Genomic DNA, 24080 nt, shown 5'->3' with positions numbered 1-24080 from the left:
AGTAACGTTTTTTTTTTGCATGGATGTAAGCAGCAAAACTTTTCCTACTTCCATGCAAGCTGAACTCAGTTTTGTGCATGGGATTTGTGTCGCCAGTTCCCTATGTTTGCTCGAAACTCTTGGAAATCCATCTCTCACATGCTGCAGTCAGTAGCCATAAATTAGCTATTAGTGGCAAAAATCTCAGCAATTTATTTGTATGCTTGTCTAGGACGTGTGATGCATAAGTGGTAAATTTTTACGTTTTAGTTGATGTCATAATAAGCAACAAATAAATGTTGACAAATTAAATGCTGTTAATCCCTACACGTGCACTGATTTTATATCTATCTTTTGCAGTATGTGCATGACTGCTACTTATGCTCAATACAGTGAAGCACAAAGCATGAAGACTACTCAAAGGAGCGGTGTTGAGATCATTTATTAAAAAGGCTGCAACATTTTAGTTCTAAAATTATCAAATTCAAAAGAAAACTTCACACAATAACAAATCTACAAATCTCTTTACATCGTTTTTTTTTTTTCAGTTTTTTTTTTTGGGGGGAAAAAAGGTTAAAAGGCTTAGCTTCACTTTAATAGATTGTAATAAAAACAAGGCAAAGAATACAAAACTTACAAAACTTCATTACCTATGTGCATGCATTAGGCCTAAGGAAGAAAAGTTGTTCTCGGGTTCATTTTAAAAACAACCTACATGGAATAGCGTTTCAGTCGGACGTCTGGATGTGGATTTAAAAAAAAACAAAAAAAAACACACATGAGGATTAGAGTTCTGTACAAAAGGAAAAACCTACAGTGACTCAAAGCTGCCAAAACAAAAAATGACTTCAGAAGCGTCTGAAGCCCCTCGCTGGAGACCAGGGTGTGAACTACGGTATGCTCATATGTTCTAAGGCAAAGGTCCACCAGTGCTACAGGAGTGAATGCTAGCACACCCCCTGGTGTCCAAGGCTCATCACAACTGACAAATATCATACCACACGCAATATGAGTGCATGAAGGGAACTTGGTCTGGAAGTGGACCTGCTTTATGACTGGAATGAAATGTTTTGGCACATTCAATATGAAGCCATTCTGGTTAGGAATCCTTTTCCTGACACATATCACACTTTAACAAAACGGGCAACTGGTTTCCCCACAGCCTTATTCTGATGAACAGCAAAATTCGGAGGACAGGCACCTTAGCTGGTATATGGACAGCATTTTGTTGTTTTTTTTTTAATGCAATGTAAACAAAAACATTAAAAAGGCCTCTTGAATTTTTTATAATAAAACATTGCAAGACACAAGACAGCAAAGACAGCAAAGTTCACCCTGAAACATCATGAATGAATGAATGAATGAAGAAAAGCTAATACAGCCCAGTTAGCACAGTCTCACTTGCATAATGCTAACAGACTCACTAACTTTCTTCTTTAACAGCAACGTCATTTTTGGGTGAACCGTTTCAACACATTCAAGAGAGAGATCCAAAAGATCAAGGCAAAACCTTTTAACGAAGAATAAAGGATATGCTTTTACATGAGCCCTTGCAATCTGGGTCCCTATTTACATACATTTAGGAGGAAATGATATGCAGAGAAAGGCTGATTGTAAATAAGCAGTAACCTCTCTGTGCAGAGACGTGTAGTGGTCCAGTTCTTTTCTCAAAATTCCAGTAGTGTCGACAAGGCTAATGGTATGTACTGAGGTCTCTGAAACAGCCGTCACCTGAAACTTGCAGACAGACAGCCAACGTGGAGCAATGTTAGTGTTTATGTCACCTGAATCACAAGTGGATTCCATTAGTTGCATATCAGAGATTTTCCATTATATTAGGACGATAGTGTTAACATATGACTGCACTGTATGGACAGTTTGTAGCACGGCTTGGCTGAGTCCATTCAATTTTGGTTCTTACTCGGCATGGAATGCAGCCCACCCCAAGCTCATCATGATACCTACGACTTAAGCATGCAAGTTAATATATATTAGCCTTAATAATGTACTTTGTTTCACTATATGCCTGAAAGCTAACTGAATTATTCCTTGAGTTAACGTTGCTGAGTTAGTAGCCGTTTTCTCATGATGTTCTTAAAGGAGAATTTCTAGTTTTCAAAAATGTCATAATTAGATGGTTAGAATGTAAACAAAGTCATTCAGAGTGCTTTAATGTGAAATATTCTGTTTTAGGAAAACGCAGCGAGCCGGAATTTTTCAGAATGGTGGTGATAGGAACCAGACGTCTGAAGAATTTAATGGTCCCAGAGGTTCTTTTATGATTCTATGAATTTACCTCCCCCATGTTCAAACAAATGTTCAGTGGTTTTGAAAACTGAATAAACTGGCTGTATTAATGTTGTAAACATTGCGTTCCCTGGTTCCTATGAACACTCCTGTACAAATATCTGAATCTTTACATTTCTCTACTAAGAACCGTCTCACATCAGACCACTCTGAATGACCAGGTTTACATCTCAATTAAATTATGCAGAATTTTTGAAAAACTGGTGGTATTCCCCTTTAAATCTATCCATGCCAAGCTGGTGGTCACTCTTGCTTTTTGTTTTTACGGTTGCTGTACTTTATAGTGGTCACATTGTATAAAAGAGGAAATTCCTCCCCCACCAAAGAAACAGCGTCACATTCCCATGAAGTCTTTTGGTCAACTTCTACAGAAAATTGACCATTGTTACAGCTCTGACCAAATACATCTTTCCTGGGCAAGAACTCTTCCGTAAAAGTGATTTACATGAACGGTCACTTCTCCACTGTAGTCTTAAAGGGCTTTAGCACTGCGCATGCACAGTTTCACTTCCTTTTACTGAAAGTTTAACAAAAGATAGAGACATATAAGGTGTTTCAGAGCAGTGACGTGGCCCTACAGGACTGGAGCTAGAAGACACTGGTACAAACTGCACACACAGTGTAGCAATGCCTGGCTGCAGCTGTAGGAATTATGTAGAGGTGGGAATGCCAACAGTCTTTTCAGTCAGAAATGTATAAAGAACCATTCAGTTCAAAACAGTCTCTGAGGCTTGGGAATTCACTTAGTATAAAAACAGGCCAATGGAAAGCCTCAATGATAAAAAATAGAATAAAAAAAAGAAGTGGTTCTCTCCCTCTCTCCAGCTCTACACCAACAACCCCTCTTTCTCCCATTCTCCATGTCATTTTCACCTCTCCCTACACTGACGTTTCAGACTGCAGTCTCATGACGAATTTGTGACTCTTGGGGTCAATGAACTCTTCGCCCAGGTTGAGGAAGGGCAGGGCCGTAACTGTAACAACTAGAGCGAAATCAAGCCGGCGAAGCGAGAATACGAGACCCTGACGTAGAGCTGACGTCACAGGCTCCTCGCTCACCAGGGTCCACTGGCGACCCCTGCCGTTCTCCCTCTGGTACTGCATGGTTGGGCCAGGGGTCAGGTACCGCTCCAAGAACGCCTTAAATCAGAAAGCATATCAATTAGCTCAAGACAGAAAATGGCATCACGTTATGGAAATACATAATAAAAAGTCCCTCTGCAAACAGCACTAGCACTGTATTAGTCTTTGGCTATTATAATCCATACAGTGACACTTATACAGACCAAAAAAGTGACGGGCAAAAGGGAAAATACACAAAAATGAAAAAAGCCCAGTGTAGCTTTCGGCCACTATTACAGACAAATGATACCGAAGTGTAAACCTTGTGTATCGAGTGATGCTACGGATGCACAATCTGTATTGGCCAAGATCAGAATGGGCAGAAACTATCAGCAATCTTTCTTTCTGTTGATATCTGCCTGGTATCAATATCGATATTCCATCTACAGCCTTAAGACAACAGTTCACAAATGTAAACATTTATGTATTCTTGCCTATAAAAAGTAAGTTGCATAGCTATAAAGTGTGGGAGCAGGTGTCTTGAAGCTTGCAATTTGTATGAACCTTTCTCCAGTTTCACAGTATCAGAAACCACATATGTAACTCTACATTGCAACCCACCGTGGTTTGTGGCCAGTCTGTGATGCAGTGTGCAAAATGCTAACTGGTAGGAAATAAGCTTCAATTGCTGTTTCGCTACATTAGCCTCATAACTCCACTACAAAAACAAAAATAAGTAAGTCTTGGCTGATTGACTACAACTGCTGATAATACTGATCGCACCGTTGCTTTAAAAGGCCGAGCATGTAAATTCCCTCACCTTGGGTGTCATGTTGTGAGTGATGCAGAACTGCAGATGAGCGATGATGCTCTCCATGCTGTGGTAGGGCTGCTGCCGTGTGGTGCGCAGGTATTTCTGCATGGCCCGGGCCATCGGCGCAAAGATGGCCTGAGCTGCTTCCCGTGGGTCCATCACCTCGCGTGGGTGTTTTGGGGATGTGGCCTGCTCGTCTTCCTGAAGACGCTTGATGTGCGTGAATGCCTCCTCCACCGCCACCACCAGTCTAGCAGGGTGGAAGACAAGAGTCAGTCAAACAACAAGAACAAGCGCTTAATGTCTGGTGAAACAAACTAAGGTTAAACAGGATTTGAAAGAATTTAGAAATCAATTTTAATAAAACTGATTAAGTTCTGCTCAACTTGAAACTCAACTTTGCTTCAAATACCTACTTTTAATATCAACTGTTTATGCCAAAACAAACAAAAAAAAGCTTACAGTAAAGTTAATTTAGCTGTTTCTTAGTAAATGGCAGTCAGCAGAATGATACAGGTATAGTGACAGGTTTTACCTACTGTTGTACACCTGTGACAAACTGTACTGGCATTCACCTGGCCTTGCGTTTGCGGATCCTGCGGTCCATCTCCGCCTCCTCATAGTAGTACTCATTATGGGAATTGTCCCGTCTGCGAGCTGCAGCTGCAATCATTGCCCGTGATTGGCCGGTTGAGTTGTTGGTGCTATTCTCTGGGGATGAACAAAAGAGTTCATAGGGAGAAAAGCTTCGGGAAAGAGTTCAGAAACTACATAAAGAGCCTCGACAGTTCAGCTCCTCTGATTCTACTACAGTCAGGGCTACCATGTTAATTATAAGCCAAGAAATACTAACAGTTGTCAGAAGCAAACATCTGGACAAACATTGTGTCAGAAACTGACATCATTGCATATATACATGGATGGGAAAAGCAATATTGTTAGACAACAAGAAACTTGTGTCTTTAAAGGGCCATTTAACATTGTAAACTCAGACAATGCCGGCACACAAGTAAACAGGAATATAGATATTATTTATAAAACTATTATAAATGTCTCTGCTTAGTCCAGTTTCTTAGACTAACTAAGAACTTAGTCAGGTTATTGAGGGCATGACTGTTTGTATTCCTACAAATCAGAGGTGACCTTGTGCACTAAAGAGAGCAGTCCTTGCTGGAGTGTGTAATAAGGAAGCAGAGAGCAGCTTACCTTCTCCCAGGGAGTAGACCTTGAAGCCAGACATCTTTTTGGAGAGGATGGACTTGGGGAGGTTGAGCAGAGCGGGGTTATAAACAGGAAAGTCACTGTAGTATTGATCCAACACCCACACTGCAGCTCGCTGGATGCTATAACACACAAAACAGGCACACTGGAATCATCCTCCTCCTCCTTATCATGAACCAGATGTGTGTAAGTCTCTACTGTAATTTACATTCAGTGGCATGCTTTACATTCTCTTGCTGTTCTGGGACATTACTGTGGTGTCAGTGACCTCTAGTGGGGAAACGCTGAGCTGCAGTTATAACTATGAGGAGAAAAATAAAATTTTAAAAAAGAAAGAAGAAAAAAAAAAAAAAAAAGACCACTAGTACAGTGGTGGACATCTCCAGCCCTGGAGCAGCAGTATCCAGCTGAGTTTGGTGATTTGGAGAAAACAACATGACTGAACTCATTTGTTAATGGCCAGGTTGTGACTGTAGGAACTACCTAACTGTGCTGAAGTTGTGCACCTCTGTGGTAGTGGGTGAAACCACATCCAGTCATAACTTTACTTGGCAAAATGGCAGAATTAAAACTAACAACCACAACAGAAAGTGAATGCACACAGATGTACGAATAGAGCATAACATGCAAATAAGCTCAGAGTTATTAACCTTTGAAGCTGCTACACTGGGTCCTCTAGACAGGCCCATTAAAATGCCTACTGGCGCGGGGGAACACTGAGAGGAAGACAACTACTTCAGAGACACATCGCAAGCCATAAGACAAATATAGCAGTACATAAATGGAGAAGTCCACTGATGTGTGCTTGCAAGTGTGCCTACAGTAATCTACAGCAGCTTCCAACGCAGCTCAGCCAGTTCGCTTTTAGATCTGAAAGATTCCTTTAATGACATATTTTGATAAGTTGCATCCTTAGGTCTTAGGTTTGATAGGTTGCATCCTATAGGTTTGTCGGTTAACCTTAGAAAATGTGTGTGTATCAAACTGAGATATCTTTATTTTCTAGCACTCCCACCCAACTAAGCTTACCCTCTCAGACACTGACACATACCTAAGATGTCCTATGTTGTAGAAGCGGCTGGCTCCATCTGTGGTGCGCACCACCTTGAGGCAGAATGCTGGCCTGAGGTGCCTCACCTCCAGCAGTACCAGGGCCAGATACTGAATGAACAGCAAGGCATCGACCAGAGAAACTGCATATCCCACAATTCCTCTGTAGTCCTTCTCTCTGGGCTCCAGCACCCGCACTCCATAGAAGAGCCAGTAGGAGGCCACAAAGAGGAACACAAGTGCCATGAGGAGGCAGCGGAAGACAAAGAAGCGCGGGAGGGTGGCGCGAGGTGGCCGCAGGAACAGCGCCCACGACGAGATGAGCAGGACCAGGAGCTTGAAGGCCAGAGAGACATAGAGGCCTTCGCAAGGCGTCCCACATGGCTCCAATGAGTCCCGCCATAGCAGCTGCGGCAGCAGCAGGAAGGCCAGCGGTGTGAGCAGAGCAAAAAGGCCCAGAATGCCACTGAGTATAGGACCAGCAAACCGTCGGCACTCCAGAGGAGAGGAGTCCTCCAGCTCTTTAGACGCTCGTGTCAGGTCCTCATTGGACACACTATGCTCCGACGTGCCCGTCACCACTGTTGTGGTTTCACCCCAGTTATCATCCTACACAGAGAGAAAGAGGATACTATGACATTCATGTTAAGCAGAGGACCAAACAATTTAACCAGAGCTCCGATAATAAACTTGTTACACAGTTCAGATGCATAATTCAGACAACTGCCAAACATGGCCAAATTAATGTCCTACAAAACACAAGGACAGCCTCATTAATGTGAAGCACCATTATGAAGCATGAAAATACGGAGGTCCCTTGTGGAAAAACCTCAGCCTGTTAAAAAATGAGTGAGTGAGTTAGAATCCAGGTCTAGGATTTGCTTCGCATTGCCAACGTGAAAAGATTTTTCAGAAATGTATCTGCTGATGCCGTCACAAATGCTGATGCATAAACAATTAGAATATATTGTCACTGGGAGCATATTGATCTGGATTATCATCATTAAAAAAAAAAAAAAAAAAACACTTTTTTCTGTCAGAAATGCTGAATAAAATGCAGATATTTTAGTAAGACAGCCCAGCATCACCTAAATGTCTTGCTCTTTCAAAGCCACTAATATTGGTTTGAAGCATTGGCCAAATCTTTTAATCTCTCATAGAATTGTTTGCTGACATCAATGTTTCCAATATCATTGGGCGTCCATGTACACGTTTTCTAGCTAATGCTAAACCTTCAGCCTTGAGGAACTCCATTTGCACACCATAAAAGTATTCATTCAATGAGGTTTAGCTATTCATTTAAAATGTTAAATGCTTCTAGTTAGTGCAATCTTATAAAATGAAGTAATTTTGAGCACCAAAAGTGTGTGTGAACACTTAAAGACTACTGGGCTGTGCCATCAGAGCTCTAGACATGTTCAGCTTTTCTGCTGTACTGGTCAGATCACTGTGTTCACAGCCCAGATGTTCTGCTTGACTTACAAAAGCACGTACATACAGCATAACTGCTTTACGCTGTAAATAATGAATCTCTGCCCAAGTGGGAACTCTTCAAGGTTTAAATCAGATCGCTTGCAATATATAAAAACATTAAACATTTACTGCTTAATAAAGTGCACAAGTGAAAGTGCTCTAGCAGTTCAGTGAACAATAGTAAATACTAAGCAGCATGCAGACAATGAAAGGTGTTGAACTTGATGCTCTTTTTTTGACAGATTTACTGCCACCTGAAACCTGGCAGTAGGCAGACGACGAAAAGAAACCTTAAACCGAAACCAAGAAATTAAAAGGAATAAAGGAGGTTTTGTCTGAAAGCAGAACAGAAAATTCCAGCCAACATCAGCTGAGAAAAGGTATGAGGCGTACTCACTCTGTCGTCTCCGCGTGTGGACTCTGTGTCCAGCAGGGGCTCCCCAGGAGCCTGAATAGTGACTGATTTGTCCCCTCTGCTGTCTCTGCTTTTAGAGCGATGCCTGTCTCTCCGATCCCTGTAATGTAATATTTATTATTTTTATATATGTTCACAAAACATAAAAATGGATCAATAGCACTGAAAAAAAAATACATTAAAAATTCTCCAAAATAAAACTTCCAGGTCATTTATAAACACAGAAGTCAAAAGTGTCTAGATTCCACTGTTGTATAAATTAGATCCTCCAGTCATATTAGTAGTGGGCAGCATGGCCACAGTTTTATATCATGGTATAATTAAAATTCGGACAGTTTTGGCATATCACAGTATACTGTAAGTTAAGAGTGGCTTTATATTCTGCAATGTTCCTTCACTTTTTAATAAGAACCGTTTTTGACAACTAAAGTAAAACATTTTTATTCTGCAAATTTAAAACTGAACAATATGTAGATTTATCAACACTATACCAGCACAGACAGCAACAGCACTAAATCTTGCTTTTCATGTAAATTTCTACCAACACTAAAGTTAGTGTCTTATTTACTTTCTTTACGTTCAAATTTTCCTCATAAGCTTAAACGGAGCAGCAGTTACATTCAGACAACTGTACAACTGCCTGAATGTGTCTGCTGCACCATTTAAGGTGGAATGAGATATTCAAACAAAAAGCAGGCAAACAAGAAGCCAGCTTTAGCCTTGCAGAAGAGACTGCAACTGTCAGACCCAGAAACAATAATCAGTAACAGCTGTCCTACAGCTTGTTTCACGAGCAAGACCCTGAGACCACAATGCTGTGTGATGCAGCTGACTCAGGCAACTTCAGGTGATAGAGAGAAGGGGAAAAAAAAAAAAAAAAAAAAAAAAAAAAAAAAAAAAAACACACAAACAAACTCAGGTGTCCGTATTAGACTAAGGCTACTAAGCCCATTCTTTCGTGTGCTGACTCGAAAACAAAGCACATTACTCCAAATGCAGCAGTCTAGACAGTGGGAGGTGACAGGGAGTCTTGTGTTTTCATTTTCACTAGAAATGCAACAAACATCCCTGACTGACCTGCCACTCAGGTAAGCAAGATCACGTTAGGACGGTTTGCACCATTTGAACATCACAATAAAGTCCACCTGATGTGACGTTACCTGTGCTTATTTGCGGCAAAACTAAAGATTTCATGCTGGATACTGGCAGAACTAGTACACCACCACTACTATTCCACAAGTGTATTCAGTGTATCTTCAAGCAATCTTCAATCGTAGGAAAGTCAAAGTTTGAGATTTATGATGCACCGAATTCATGAATCATTTTGAGGTCAGAGACTTGCCCTTCCAACAATCACAAAAGAGCACATGGAGGCCCCAAACATTAGCACTTGCGTTTGTTTGTACTGATATGTGAAGACGTACAATCAACAAGACAGACAGCCCACCCATAACATTTTCACACAAGGGACGTATGTCGGTGTTCTTTCTGCGTACGCACCTGTGCTTGCGAGAGCTTCGGGAATGGGAGGATTTGTAGGAATAGCCCGAGTATTGTGACTCGTTGTCCATGTCTGGGGCCGGTGGGCGGGGTTTGTGGACCCCAGCTCCACCCCTGGGACGTTCTGTTGCTCCGCCCAGTTGAGTTTTGCGCTCGGAGATGGATTTAGAAGAGAGAGTCAGCGGCAGCTTCAGCAGCTCAACTTTACTCCTGAGAGAATCTATTTTGGAGGCTGACGAGAAGAGGGAGGGAGGACTAACCTGCAGAGGAGAAAACGTAGTTTAGCTGATGTTCCTGCTCAGTGATCTTATAGGGGAATTCAAATTTGTAAACAAAGTCGTTCAGAAAGGTTTGATCTGAAAAGCTGCTCTTCTAGAGAAACTTGCACAGTCAGAGTTGTTCACAGTGGCGGTGACAGGAACCAGACGTCCAAAAGCAAAGGTTATTACACTAAACGGTTACGAATGTCCGAGACATAGTTTCACAACAGTTATTAGAAAGTTTTGGCCTAAAATATATTTAATTAATAACATTTTCATAGTGAAGGGTTATTCAGGGAGTTGGAAAAAAGTCACCAATGAAATAATTTCAAAAAAACATTTATCAACATTAAATGTAAAAACTCTGAAGACATACAGGTTCATTAGTCCTTTTGGACAGTAAATTAAATGGCTATATTTGTACAGACATCGTGACCCCTGGTTCCCATCACCACCACTGTACAGAAGAATCTGTACGTTTCTCTACAATTAACCTTTTCACAACAAACCAGTCCAACTCTCAGAGTGAATTACACAGACATTTCAGAAGAGTCCGCCTGCAAAAAAGGTGATTAAGATATTGACATTTTCCCCATTGTGTGTCCAGCATTCACAGGGAAAGAAACATTTAAATGAAAAGGGTCATGAAAACACACCACACTTATGTTAAGTCACTTACAGTTAAAAATGATCACAACTGCTTTTTGATTTAACATTCTACTGCCATGTAAATAACACATCGCAACAGTTATTCAATACGGTGTACTCCAACATGTTCATGTATATATCTACACACCTATAGTGAATCTATTTTTGCATATCTATAATAGTAATTTATTGCACTGTCTATTTTTGCACTAGTGGTAGATGCTAACTGCATTTCGTTGCCATGTACTTGTACTGAGTAATGACAAAGTTGAATCTATCTATCTATCTATCTATCTATCTATCTATCTATCCATCCATCTGATTTAAACAGGAAAAATACCACAACAGTGCTTCATGTAAAAATACAGAATCTACAAATACAAAAGATATTCATTCAACATTTCATATACTGCTCTAAACCCAATTAAAACACACCCAATTATCCTCTCTTATTAATGAAATACTCTCTCTACCCTCTCAGTACTGATAACACAGTACAACCAGAAAAACTTACTGTTACACAATTTATCATGATATAGTTACATGCGACAATTATAACGTTATCTTCAGAAAGGCATCAAATTAACTAACTTTCCAAAACTAGACTCAGCACTGATAAACTCTCAGAATCGGTGCTCCGCCAGTCACTCAGAGGGTCTCATCATTCAAACCCGCACACACACATTCCCCAGCCATCCCTCCTCGTCTCCGGGGTGACCAAGCTTGGCTGTTGCCATAGGAATGAATAGGCGGGTACAGGAGCTGTGAATGGTATGGGGGGTTGCATTTCTATGGTTACATGACCTTTAACCGTACAACCCTATTTCACAGATGAAGGCGGAGGGGAAAAAAAAAAAAAAAGTTGTGGTGAACTGTTTACCTGGGTGAGCATGTGTGGCCCACCCAAAAATAACAGCAGCACTTCCGAGCAGTCATTAGTGAAGCTGTTCTGCTTGACTGAGTGGAGCAAACGCAGACAGACCGGGGGGGGTTAAGGGGGGTGGGGTGCTTCTTAATCCGATCAACTTAATGAAGAGCCACCACCATCCTCACTTTCTATTTCTGTCTCTTTCTCCTCTTATTCCTCATCTCTCTGTGCCGAACACCCCCTAATTGGTTTCATGTGAGGAGGACACAAGCTTTCCTGTTAAGAAAGACAAAAACACCACCCGACTCCTTCTGCTGTGCCGGCGTGCACATGTGTGTTTCTCACTCACGCATCTCGCCACACTTGTCAAGGGTTGTTTACAAAGCTGATAAGACAGTCAGGGACACCATTTGTCGAGGGCAGATTCACAACACGTGCCACCCATCAATCGGAAGGGGGCTCCGCCACACAGGCTATATACACAGGAACGTGAGCTAAACGCCATTTCTGCAACAACAACAATTAAACTCATTTACTGTTCCTTGGTCTTACAAAAGAATAGGGATGCATGATAATACGGGAATCAGTAATCAGTATCTAGGCCAGCCACAATCATCACAAAATTGCCTAAAAGCAATTATTTAAGCTGATGGCAACTATTTTCAACATTTCGTAGCTTTAACAAATCATATCACAATAAAGAGTAAGCTTGGTACAGTTTCTTCCTTTGGCTTGAGTCAAACACGTTATATATTATTGATCCTACAAGGTAAATATTCAGTCACACCGGTGTTAATAAACAACATATGGCCACAGAAGTTCTAACTGAACGGCGCTGCACAGTAATGTTCGTTTACTTGAGCCGTGTCACCTGGTGGGAGTCTTTAGTACCTACTACAAAACACATTTAAACTGTTAACACCTGTTGTTTATATGCCAATTAACAGTAAGCTAAAATGTCACGATCGAGACAGGCCTATTAGCGTCGGCAGATAATCACTTGTAAGAAGGTTTGGAATTAAACTGATTTTTAGATGTGAAAGGCATTTCAAAATAATATTTGGCCTATTTATTTTACTCTGGAGGAGCAGAACCTTCAGGCAGCGAATGTTTATATGTAACCCCAAGAAAGAAATGATAGATACATTTCCACACTTTATAAATGGCCATGCATCAGCATCGACAGACAGGCACAAGTGAAAAGACTGGATATTGGCATTGGCCCACAGTTCCCATAAAAGAGCTGATAATCAGCTGACTGGGGCTCAAGGCCCAACACACCTGCTCACTGACTTCCATTAACAAGGGTGGTAATAAGTTCAGTTTATTTTAATGTAGAGGGAAATGACTGTCTATGGTCATCTGTTTGCTACAGATATGGCAGATAAAAACACTGGAGAATTAATTTTATGCACGGACAAGAGGAGGACATTACAACAGAATTGAACATTTAAAAACCCACATAGACGCTGCCCCTGATTTCAGGCTGCACAGCGCATGTTCCAACACCACATTCGGGCATTTTAACACGCACTGTATGGTCTAATTTCACATACAGATTCAAATCCAGGCTACACTCAGCTCCTCTACCAACTGTGTAAAAGAAGTGCTGCAGAACTGCATATGGATGGAGAGTTAGGCGTGGCAGGTTTCATTTATGAACCAAGATGCCGCTCCCAGGTGTGCATTACAGTAGAGCTATTGTGTTACCCTTTATTCTGACTCTCCTCTGACCCATTTAGCCCAAACAGCACAATTGAACTTGATGCTCAGTCAGTCGGACACACAGAAACTCCGAAACTTTCCAAAGGAAAAAAATATCTGTTAAACGGAAATTCCATACATTTTTCAAATCCTCTGCATAATTAAACTGCTGAAATATAATGAAAAGTCATTAAGAGTGGTTTGATGTGAAATAGCGCACTTCTGAGAAACGTCGCAGCTTGGATTTCTATGAAGTGGTGCTACAAATCAGGGTTCGCAACGTCTACAGCACCAATATAGCCGCCTTATTAACCACTCGAAATGAACAGTGAACCTAAATGTGCCGTCTGAGTCTTTATGTGCAAGGTTAATAATGGCAAAAATAATGGTAAATCTATAAAACCTGTGGACAGTTCAGTTTCTCTACAACAGAGCATCTCATATGAAAGCTAAGGAGCTCAGCTTAAGCGCTTAATTATGAGTTCTGAAGACGAGTGAGTAAAGCATGAGATCTTCTGCACTGACGGGCGGCTGAAAGATTCCTGGAACGCGCAAGAGAACTAAAGACGAAAATGAGACCCGAGACTTACACGACTTTTTCAAATTAAGAGTAACAATTAAGCAATTTGTGAGACAATATTTTGATCAAAGAGAGAAAATCCTAGGGCTGAAAATCACTGGAGATACGTTTCAGAAACAGGAGCTTCAAACTTTCTGCATAATAAAATCCTTTTGAATATTATTAATAAATTAATTATTGAATTATTATTCAGAGTGGCTTGATGAACGTGTTGCTCTATTTAACCTCACCGAGTCAGAAATGTCCAAAATAGTGGTGACAGAAAAATAAGCATCTGGTGCATTTAATGCCTCTAAAAGACGCGCTGTATTAAATTACAGGATAACATGGTTGCAAATGCGTTGCCAGACGCCCAAGACATTGTTTTTATAATATTTTTGAGGTGACCTTTTGATCTAAAATGCAAATTTTAACATATTTATGGTGGAGATGAAGGCAAGTCAAAATTGCAACCATTGTAAAGAAATCAAGTTTCTCTATAGTGAACCAGTTCACTTCTAACACACACACACACACACACACACACACACACTTTAACCACATCTAGGAAAACATTTCCTTTCTTCAGCTCTCAGAATGGCGTGTGGACCTAAATACAGTGTGGTAGCACATTATCAGACCATAGAAACGCGTGGCGTTAAAGAAAGTTTCACTAAGTTTTAATTTGCTGATGGACAGTGACCATTGTGTGGGCAGGGCAAGGCCTACAGGCCTCGGGGTAGGAGTAGGCGCGTACTGCGGGGGCGGCACCAGGACACCCCCGCCACCTACACAGAGAGAGGCCAAGGCTTTGAGGCCTCCTCTGGAAGTGCGAGGACTAGCCTGAACTCGACACAGTGACCCAAATCTCCGCATAATCTGCATCAAACTGGGACGCACGGGAATTAGAAAATGGTGGAAAAACGTTTTTTTAAGTTGAAGTTCTGCTAAATACCCAACAAAGACCACCCACCCTCGCGTCCAGGCAGTTTTAACACCCAGCAACAACACAAAAGTGGCAGGTCTCACTCCAGCGCACAGGCTTACGCTGGACTCGCCCGTTCCACCTTAAATTGTGCAGCGTTGTAACAACTAGTGGCGACTCTCGCTCCAGTGTGAAGGTTTAATCTGAGCATCGCCCGTTCCACCTTAAACAGTGCAACATTTTAGCAACCAGCCTCACTCCACCCTACAGGTTTAAGCTGGCCTCTTATTCGGATTGTTCGGTCCACCTTAAGGCGCAGTAGGGACGTTTCTGCGGCACCAGTTAAGGTGGAACGGACAATTGAAGTTAGCTATTAACTAACTAAAGTTCGAGGAACTGAAGACCGACTCGGTTTAAACCCATTTCCGAAAGAGATCAGGTTAGTTTATTGAGCAGGAAAGGGTTTTGTTTGAACTGGGGGCAAACACTCCAGCTTTAAACCAGCACAAAGACCACACTTCTGAGTAATAAAGCATTAACAGGGAAAACTGAGCCGAAGGTTTTGTTTTCTTGGTCGAAATTAAGGCCAAACTGCACTGCGATTCAGAAGCAGTTGAAGGAAGAAGACCCAATAATCTTCACGCTGTTTTAACGGTTCTCCGCGTCCGTTTCTCTGTATACTAGCTAACGAACCTATCGATCAAAAGAGACTGATAAATAATCACTGCGGGCTGAAAGGACAATGCGACGAAACGAAAGAAAGGAGAGAAAAGGAGAGAGGAAAAGGAGCAAAAGAAAATGGGAAGAATAGGCGCTTCGGTTGGGGGTGAAACCACCATTTAGAGACTCACCTTTCTTCGACAGCAGCTCTGATGGCCTCACAGCAGCACAAAGAGAAATCCAGGAGCTGCGGGTTTGTTTTGTTTTCTCCTCCTCTGGACAAACTGTGAATCCGTAGTGATATGTGGCAGCAAAAAGGCAGCTCGGCTTAAAGGAAAACGCCAAAACGATGCTTAAAAAGGCGAAGCGTGCGAGGATGAGGGTGGTGTGAGACCCATGAGCCCCGTCTGCAGCTCCTCCAGTGCGCCGAGAGCCCCGCTGAGTGTGTGAATACTTTCATTCATCACTCAGGAGAAGCTCGGCCGGGAAAACAGCCAACCCGAAGGGCCTTCGATACCATGGAGCTCGCGTAAAAATAGATTTTAAAGATGCTCGCCTTGCTTTCCGCCAAGCCAACACGGTTTCAGCTCAGTATCTCCTTTATCCTCTTCTCTTTCACGCCATAAAGCAGCTCCACCCCTTTCAACAATACACCATGTTAAAAGCAAAGTCCTCTGTTTTCTTTCCTTTTTGTTCTGTCTACTCTCCTGCAGTGTCCCTCAAACCGAATCAGCTCCAGTCCAGTTTCTCTTCTCTTCTGCCCGGGGGTGGGGGCGGTTAGTTATTCACAGAAACGCACATTTCCGTCTCCTTCATTCAAACTCCGGGCTGCTACGATTTCTACGGCTCTCCTCCCTCCCCCATGTTCCTGAGGGTCGCCCCGCCTTCCCGCTCCTGCTCTTACTCCTGCTCCCGCACCAGCACCAAGACGATCACCATCACTCACCCCTCCCCAGACTCCTCGTTCTTCACTGCCGGGCTCCTGGAGGTGCTCTGTTGTAGGGCTGCACGATTAAGGCAAAAATCGAAATCACGATTATTGTGCTCAGTATTGAGATCGGTTATTTAACACGATCACTTACTGACTTTGGAAAACTGCATTTACTGAATAATAAAAATAATAATAAAAAACTGTCATCCGTTTTTTTTTACGGCATTTGGCTGACGCTCTTATCCAGAGCGACTTACAATTTGATCATTTTTACACAGGTAGTGTTTGGAGTCTTGCCCAAGGTCTCTTATTGGTATACTGTAGGGCGTTTGATTGAACCCGTCTACAGCGTAGAAGGCAGAGGTGTTACCCACTACGCTATACCGTCTTCTAAGCTGCCTATCCTTCTGGGTCACGGAGGGTGCCCTATCCCAGCGTTCACCAGGCAGGAAACACCCTGGACAGGCCACCAGTCCATCACAGGGCACAGGCAGGCATACGCATTCACACACACTCACCGGGGGCAGTTTGGCATCTCCAGTTGGACCGCATGTGTTTGGACTGTGTGAGAAAATCGGAACACCCGCAGGAAACCCACACAGACATGGGGAGAACATGCAAACTCCACTGAGAAAGGACTCCAGCCAGAGAGTTGAGGCCCTTCATGCTTTAAGGCAGCAGCGCTACCCACTGTGCCCATGCCAACCCAAAAAAAGCTGCCACAGAATCAGTGTTTTTCATAAGGTGTTACCTTACAAATTGTATTATTTATATGTTTTATTTAAGAAATATACCACTCAAATATGAAACCTGCAACATGTTCCAAAACAGCTGGGACAGGAGCACGTTTACTCCTGTATTACACACATTAACAGCGTTTTATAATCGTTTGGGCCCTGAAGAGACCAATTGGTTCAGTTTTGGTTTTTTTTTTTTCCATTTTGAATTCATTACACAAGTACACAAGTCTTCAGCTGTGCAACCATGCAGGGTTTTCTTTGTGATATTTTTCTGTTCATTCTCATTAACATCATTCAGCATCATTATTTTAGGGAGGGGCGAAAGCTCACCACTGTAAAAAAAAGGTGCGAGCTGGATTTAACACAAGACAAAATGAGGACATCACTGTGAAATGCAATGTGGCACAATAATGATTTTATCTCAATTATCTTGTTTTCATAAACACTGGAAGCCAAAATCATAATAAAATAAAAATAAAATTTGATAATAATCATCCAGCCCTGCTCTATATTGCATATTTTAGTGATCTCCACCCATTTTAACCTCATGTAGGCTCTCTCAGTGAGCTGATGAGCAGAGGCACAGGCACTTCCCAGTCTTGTTACTAAAACTCTATGGGACGTTTTATGGTTTCCCTGCTCACACACACCCATTGTAAAACGTTAGCTGCCACTCTGGCGTCTAGTTGGCTGAAGTCGGTGTAAACACAACTTAAGAACAATCGAATTCTGCACCGATTTGACAAAATGTTTGCGTAATTCAGCTGTTGAGACATAAACAGAGTAATTGTAGAGAATGAATAGCTTCAGGCAGTGTATCTATAACCAATATTATTCTATTATGTAGCTTTAAGGAGCATTGACCTCTTCAGACATCTGGTTCCTATCACCACCACTGTGAACAATTCTGACTCTGTAAGCTTCTCTAGAGTGAAGCATTTCACAGTTTTGAAAAAACAATGCAATTCTTCATTAATGTGATGAGGTATTATTGTCCCAGAAATAGTTTAGCCTCAAAGCTCTTTAAATTGGGCATGAGGTGGGGGAGGGGTGTGTTCCTCAAATCAGGATTTCTCAGTAAGATGGATAAATTACACCAACAGTTGAGGATTGTCTGAGAAGAATGTTCTTTAGCTGTTCTACTATTGGACACTTTTTTGGGCCTACGCTATTAGGCTTTCTTAGAAACCCTGAAAATTTACAGCTCTCAGGAAAGAGGTGGGTTTTTGTAGTGAGGAGTTACTGGGGAGACTTCTAAGAAGAACATTAACCACTTTAATGTGCATGTCTAAAATGTTTGCTTTCATGTGGTCCTTTCTGTGCTTAGACTCTTAAATAAGATGGTTCTTCAAGGATTCTTTAGTAAAAAAATTGTCTATGCAAAATGAACACTCAGAGAACCATTTATGTTTTTAAAGGGTTCTTTGATCGTGAAAGGGTTCTTCCGACTGATGGAGAATGTACTGTAGATGGTTTTATATAGAATCTTTTTGAAAAGGGTTCTAGATAGCACCAAAAAGGGTTTTGCTATTGATACAAGCCAAAGAATCTTTTTTGCTAAGAGTTTATCTGAGCAAGAATAAAGCATATGGCTTAAACATGCAATGACTTATCGTATTCAGTCTGAACTGTCACATGGGTTTACTGGCCCTTAACCAAGCAATTGAAAATCCATGTTAGATGTTGATTTAAGGTATAAGTTTACAACATTTCCTCCCTTTAGAGCAGTGCTTCCCAACCTGGTCTTCAGGCCCCCTCCACATTTTTCCTTCACCCGTATGTGTTGGAGCACCATGTGGGCCATCTGGGGGGCTCTGAGGACCAGGTTGTGAACCACTGCATTAGAGCACTCAGAGCAAGTGCTTTGGCATTTCTCCTTATCATACTGAATTTAGTTGTTGGACATGAACATGTTAAATAAGATAAAATGTTAAAGCCAATGCGAAATCAGTACATGCTTTCCTGTCAATGGTTTAGTCTTTCTGACTCAAACGCAGTATCTGGGAGGGTCTTGGAGCTAGCTCAGTGTTTTCTCTTGATGACCGGTGAATGTAGAGGGAGGAGGGACGTAGTCAAAACCCGGATGCTTAAGAGGCGGCAAAGGCCACTATGCTTTCAAAGGAAACATTAAAATTAGTCTTATGATACGATGAATCGTGCTTAATATGAGCGAGAACATTAACAAGATAAAAAAACAAGTCACTTTTGGATCTGAGCTAGTCCTGCCCTCTAGGCCTGACTTCTCACAGTGCAGTCTAGTAGATGCTGAAGTGAAGAGCTGCAACAGTAGCCTGAGGCAGTATTGCCCAATTCCAGTCTTGGAATAACCTACTGCACATGTTAAGTGTTTTACCGCCCTAACACACACTATTCAGCTTGTCAGCTCATCCTCAGGCCTTTCACAAGGTTAAAGTGGGTGTATCAGAGCAGAGAAGGGCTCTGATCTGGAATCAGATCTGGAAGCACTGCTTTAGGCCACTACTGCAGGTTTCCATTTGAACTGAGTTTGTGTTAGAAGAGGGAAAGTATTCAGCCTGGCATTCGCGCTCCAGGACAAGAGTTTGATACCTTTGGACTAAAGTTCACTCTAACTTGCTCCTTTAGCTGCTGCCTACAGATAGTTGGGCACACTGAATGCCAAATATTTCTATTTCAAATATATTTAGTCACACAGTGCATAAAGCAACACATTCAGGACACATTTAAAAAGTCTTGAAAGGCACATGAGGGGAACGCCTATCATTTGAATGACCGTCACCTGTTTCATGAACTCAAACACTTTTACTCTGGACATGAGACTGTACATGTTCTAAAGACGTGTCTAAGGCTTCATACTAAGACTAATACTTTATTCAATTCATTGAATATTAACTGGATTTTTCTCGTTTTGTTAACAGGTACAAGAGTCAGTTCTATGTTTTATGAGTGTGGCATTAAACATGTCATCAAGTGTGAATAATGATTAGTCATGATGGTACAGATCAGGTGATGTAACTCAACTGCAAAACTCAAACTCATCTTCAGTAAGACAAACACTGCCTCATTTTAGATGACAATAACTGTAGCACTGTAACATGTAATGATGATGCTGGCTAGTCCTTAAAACCTCAGAGAACAAGTCTTCATGACGAGTATCTAAATTATTCTAGCATAATTTAGAATATAAAAATCACATATTTAAACAACTTTTCTTGCAAAACATAATACAAATGCTCTGACTACTATTATCCAATGACAAAAAACTGACCCCAAAGAGATTTTGGGGAAGTAAATCCCAGGAATGCAGTTATTCTGGTGAAACCTCTGATTTTATTGGAGCACAGCCATTCAGTAAATGCGTTAAGATCAGATTTGGCCCCATCACGTGGTCAGGAGGGACCCAAGTTCCTCTACTTGATCTCTGGATTCTGAATATGCACTCCAAAATTGTTTATTATACATGACTAGCTCAACTGCTCAAACTTGTCATTAATCAGCTGCAAGAGGTCAAAAGAAGTGGTTAAAAATCTGAGAAGTGTCTGAAAGGTCAGTGCCACACAAGAGTTCAGGGCAGTGATCACTGCAACACCGGGATTTTTAAACAGTTCTTTTTTTAATGTCACAAAACAAATGAGTCTTTAACATGAGTTCTCAATTTCCTTCTGTGCAGCTAACAATCTCAGCATTTTAAAAAGAGGGAGAGAAAATAATTTACAGTTTTTTCCCATATCTACAAAAATAAAATGAAAGTAACTAGAGCTTTACATAAAATGAACATATAAAACAAGGGTGCCATGTCTATATTACATGAGTGAACAAGTTTGAGAATAATAAACAATAATAATAAAAAAATGATGATTGATGTATATGCAGACAGTAGTTTGCACGAGCTCCGGTTTCTCTCAGTTTTACTATCTTTCATTGTGCATTTGTCATTTTTTACAAAAAGTACAAACAAGTGTGGAGATGGAAAGATGGTGGGAAAGAAGACCTCAGTGGAAAGAGTGAAACTGAAGAGTAAAGAACAGGACCGAAAAAAGGTGGGAAGATGGAAAAGGGTGTAGGAGTTAAAGCTAAAGAGAAATAGGGTCTACATTTCTCCACCTGAGTTACACAATAGTTACATACAAGCGTTCAACCCAAAATCCAGTCAGAGCAGAAACTCTCAGCAGTCCTGCACGGACTAGAGAACCGTACGGACCCATACAGCGGAGGTCCATTCTTCCTTCTCCCTTTGTTAGAGTTTAAAAGTTAAATACTAGTGAAATATGCTCTCCTATTCTAGTGTTAGACTGTTCAGATGCTCTGAGTAGAAGCTGATCTTTTCGTCAGCCATTAAAGGGGAAATCCATCGCGTTTTCAAAATTTCTACATAATTAGAGTTTAGAAGTCCTTCAGAGTGTTTTGACATGAAATACTTCATTGTGGAAACTTGTTCACAGTGGTAGGAACCAGACGTCTGAAGCATTTGTCTCCAAAAGCTCCAAGACATGACATGAAATGGTTCAGAATACAAAGACTGATTTCTGAGACAATGTTTTATGATGGTTTTGAGATATGCTTTAGGCAGACTATTTCCTCACATACATTTATAGTGAAGAAGGTACATGTAGGGCATTGTTAGGCAAAATAGTCCCAAAAAATATTTTATTATCTTACCATTATTAACATTTTATAAAAAGATTCAGACAATGTGTAGCGTCAACGGTGGTTTTGGATAGTGAGTTAAATCTCTATATTTGTGCTCTAAACATTGAAACTCCTGGTTCCTATCGCCACTTAAAGAAATCTGACTTACATATCAACATCTGAATTATGCAGACATTTAGAAAAAAAATTCCCTTTAAAGGAATCCTTCAAAATTTCCCCACCTAATCTGCTAAATTGGTTGCAGGTGGTAGATTTCCACAAAAAAATGATGCATTTCCCTTATGTTGTGTTTTCAAAGAGCTTAAAATGTGGACTTCAAAGTCACATAATAGATGCCAATGGGCAGATGCTGAAACACCTTCCTATCGACTCCTATTATGTCATCATATACCCATTTCTGTTCTTTTCTAACTACAGAAAAACTGCTGTCTGTGGTAACTGACCATATGCTGAAGACGCAGCACATGGAGAGGCTGAGCGAGAACAGCAAAACTGATCTAAAACCAGTATAAAGAAGCCACTCCCAACATCTTTACAGATCGAAGTACGAATCCCTTCATGTGTCCTTAACGCCTGCAGCAGCATCACCGAGCAATGGCAAAGAGGTGAGGGACAAACTTCACAGTATTTACACCACACAGAACGTGTCTCATCACAGGTAATATGACATGATATTAGACAACACATTTATAAATAGGTTCCATTTTACCATCGAGGTTTCTCTCTCGACGTTCACAGGAGTCAGTCTGGAACAGGGCTGAACCATACAGCAATACAGTAGTGAGCAGTCCAGTAGTGTTGCCATGAAGCATTGCTAGTGCAACCCCAGTAACTCCTGCCTTAACCATTGTGCGTAAAGAGACAGAGCCAAACTGGTTTCACTCCCACAGAACGCTTAAAGAAAACTCATCAGAAACGTAGCTAGTCCTTCATCCCTCTTTTCCCCTTTTCCTCACATAGTGTTTATTTATGAAATAAAAGCTATAACATAAACTTATGATACTAATGCATCATCCTTACTTGGGGCCCATGTCTCTTGCAGGGGTCCCAGTGCAAAAGAACCTGAATTTGTTTTTCAAAAGTCATCCATCCACACACCGTAAGGCGACCAGTGGTGGAGACTGCCATCTTGGCTCCTGAACCAAAGTGGCACCAGTTGGGTTCCCAGTTTATCACTAATGAGGTGAAAGCAAGGAGTATTGATATACAGTGGGTAAAGTGCTGGGGGGGTTCCTTCAAAGGGCAGAGTCATTTCCTCAGCTGAACCTTTTCAATCTATCATTTTAGTCCCATTTCTTTTTCCTTTTTTCATTCCCTAATAATTATTTTAACTCGCTTTAACATCACTTTCTGTGCTCCAACGTTAGCTTCATTTGTTTTCTTTAAAACATTTCAGAACCTTACACTTCTTCTCTTCTGAGCGTATACCACTCATTTTCCACCTTCATTCCTCCAGTTCACTTTTTCCCTGCTCTTTTCTTCCCTTCTCTTATCCGCATGTGTGCTGAAGATTCGTCTGTCCTGTCTCTCTTTACCTGGTTGGAGACGACACAAACAACACACAATTTTTCCTGGGTTTTCCCAGGAGCAAGGCATGCTGGGATTTCTAGGAAGGGGCTACATAGAATGTAAGAGATGGCAGGAAGGCCAGGTTTGTGTACACTGTTCAAGTCCTTCAGTGTGTCTAGTGTAATGTCAAAATCCTGTAGAATGGATCTCCGGGTGAACTGGTTCTGCTGGGCCTCCTTCTATACCTAGAGAGAGAGAGAGATTGAGAGAGCGCAAGATGATATACACTATATGAACAAAAGTTTTGTGACAGTCTCTCATGACTGAGCGTTCGGGTGTTTCAGCCACTGCCATTGCTAAAACTGGCAGTTGAATGGGTCGTATTGATCAGCTCTGTGATTTCAGACATGGTTCTGTCATGGTTCTTCCATCTCTGCCACAAGTCAGTTTGTGAAATTTCACAATGCCACAAAGCATGCTGCCACTAGACTCTGGAACAGTGGAAATGTATTCTGCGGAGTGACGAATCATGCTTCTCTATCTGGCAGTCTGGTAGATGAGTCTGGGTTTGGTAAACACCAGGAGAACATGACCTGCCTGACTGTATTGTGCCAAGTGTAAAGTTTGGTGGAGGAGGAATAATGCAATTTGGTGTTGTTTTACAGGGGTTCCAGTTCTAAGTTCCAGTTACAGCAAATCTTAATGCTTCAGCATTAAGGCATTTTGGACAGCTGCATGCTTCCAGCTTTGTGGGAACAATTTGAAGAAGAACCTTTTCTGTTCCAGCATGACAAACTCAGTGCACAAAGCAAGGTCCACAAAGGCA

The 24080-nt window shown here is 41.5% G+C and overlaps 2 protein-coding genes across 8 annotated transcripts in view; both read right to left on the bottom strand.

Moving 5' to 3' along the window:
* Positions 1-512: 512 nt before the first annotated feature.
* Positions 513-16318, bottom strand: vangl2 (VANGL planar cell polarity protein 2). The gene is made up of 8 exons (XM_017713578.2): positions 15637-16318; positions 9822-10081; positions 8304-8421; positions 6435-7042; positions 5369-5505; positions 4738-4873; positions 4169-4412; positions 513-3426 (listed from the first exon to the last, which is right to left on the bottom strand). The coding sequence occupies exons 2-8, from the start codon at positions 9890-9892 to the stop codon at positions 3166-3168; spliced, it is 1575 nt and encodes a 524-aa protein (XP_017569067.1). The 5' UTR covers positions 9893-10081; positions 15637-16318; the 3' UTR covers positions 513-3165.
* A 4087-nt stretch (positions 16319-20405) lies between these two features.
* Positions 20406-24080, bottom strand: part of arhgef11 (Rho guanine nucleotide exchange factor (GEF) 11) — a 40207-nt gene continuing 36532 nt past the window's right edge. For all 7 annotated transcript variants that reach the window (XM_017713582.2, XM_037545440.1, XM_037545432.1 and 4 more), the window contains one exon: positions 20406-23499. In XM_017713582.2, coding sequence (XP_017569071.1) covers positions 23441-23499 — 59 coding nt within the window. In that variant the 3' untranslated portion in view covers positions 20406-23440. The remainder of the gene's footprint in view (positions 23500-24080) is intronic.

Source organism: Pygocentrus nattereri, chromosome 2, assembly GCF_015220715.1.
Source record: "Pygocentrus nattereri isolate fPygNat1 chromosome 2, fPygNat1.pri, whole genome shotgun sequence".
Taxonomy (NCBI): Eukaryota; Metazoa; Chordata; class Actinopteri; order Characiformes; family Serrasalmidae; genus Pygocentrus; species Pygocentrus nattereri.
This window is presented reverse-complemented; position numbering and strand designations above follow the sequence as displayed.

What these genes read in the sequence shown, in the direction of transcription:
- vangl2 (XM_017713578.2), bottom strand. Translation starts at nt 9,892, where the DNA reads ATGGACAACGAGTCACAATACTCGGGCTATTCCTACAAATCCTCCCAT. An exon ending in GGTCTACTCCCTGGGAGAAG is followed by an intron (nt 4,874 to 5,368) that starts GTAAGCTGCTCT and finishes GTTCATCCCCAG; the next exon opens with AGAATAGCACCAACAACTCA. An exon ending in ATCCGCAAACGCAAGGCCAG is followed by an intron (nt 4,413 to 4,737) that starts GTGAATGCCAGT and finishes CCACCCTGCTAG; the next exon opens with ACTGGTGGTGGCGGTGGAGG.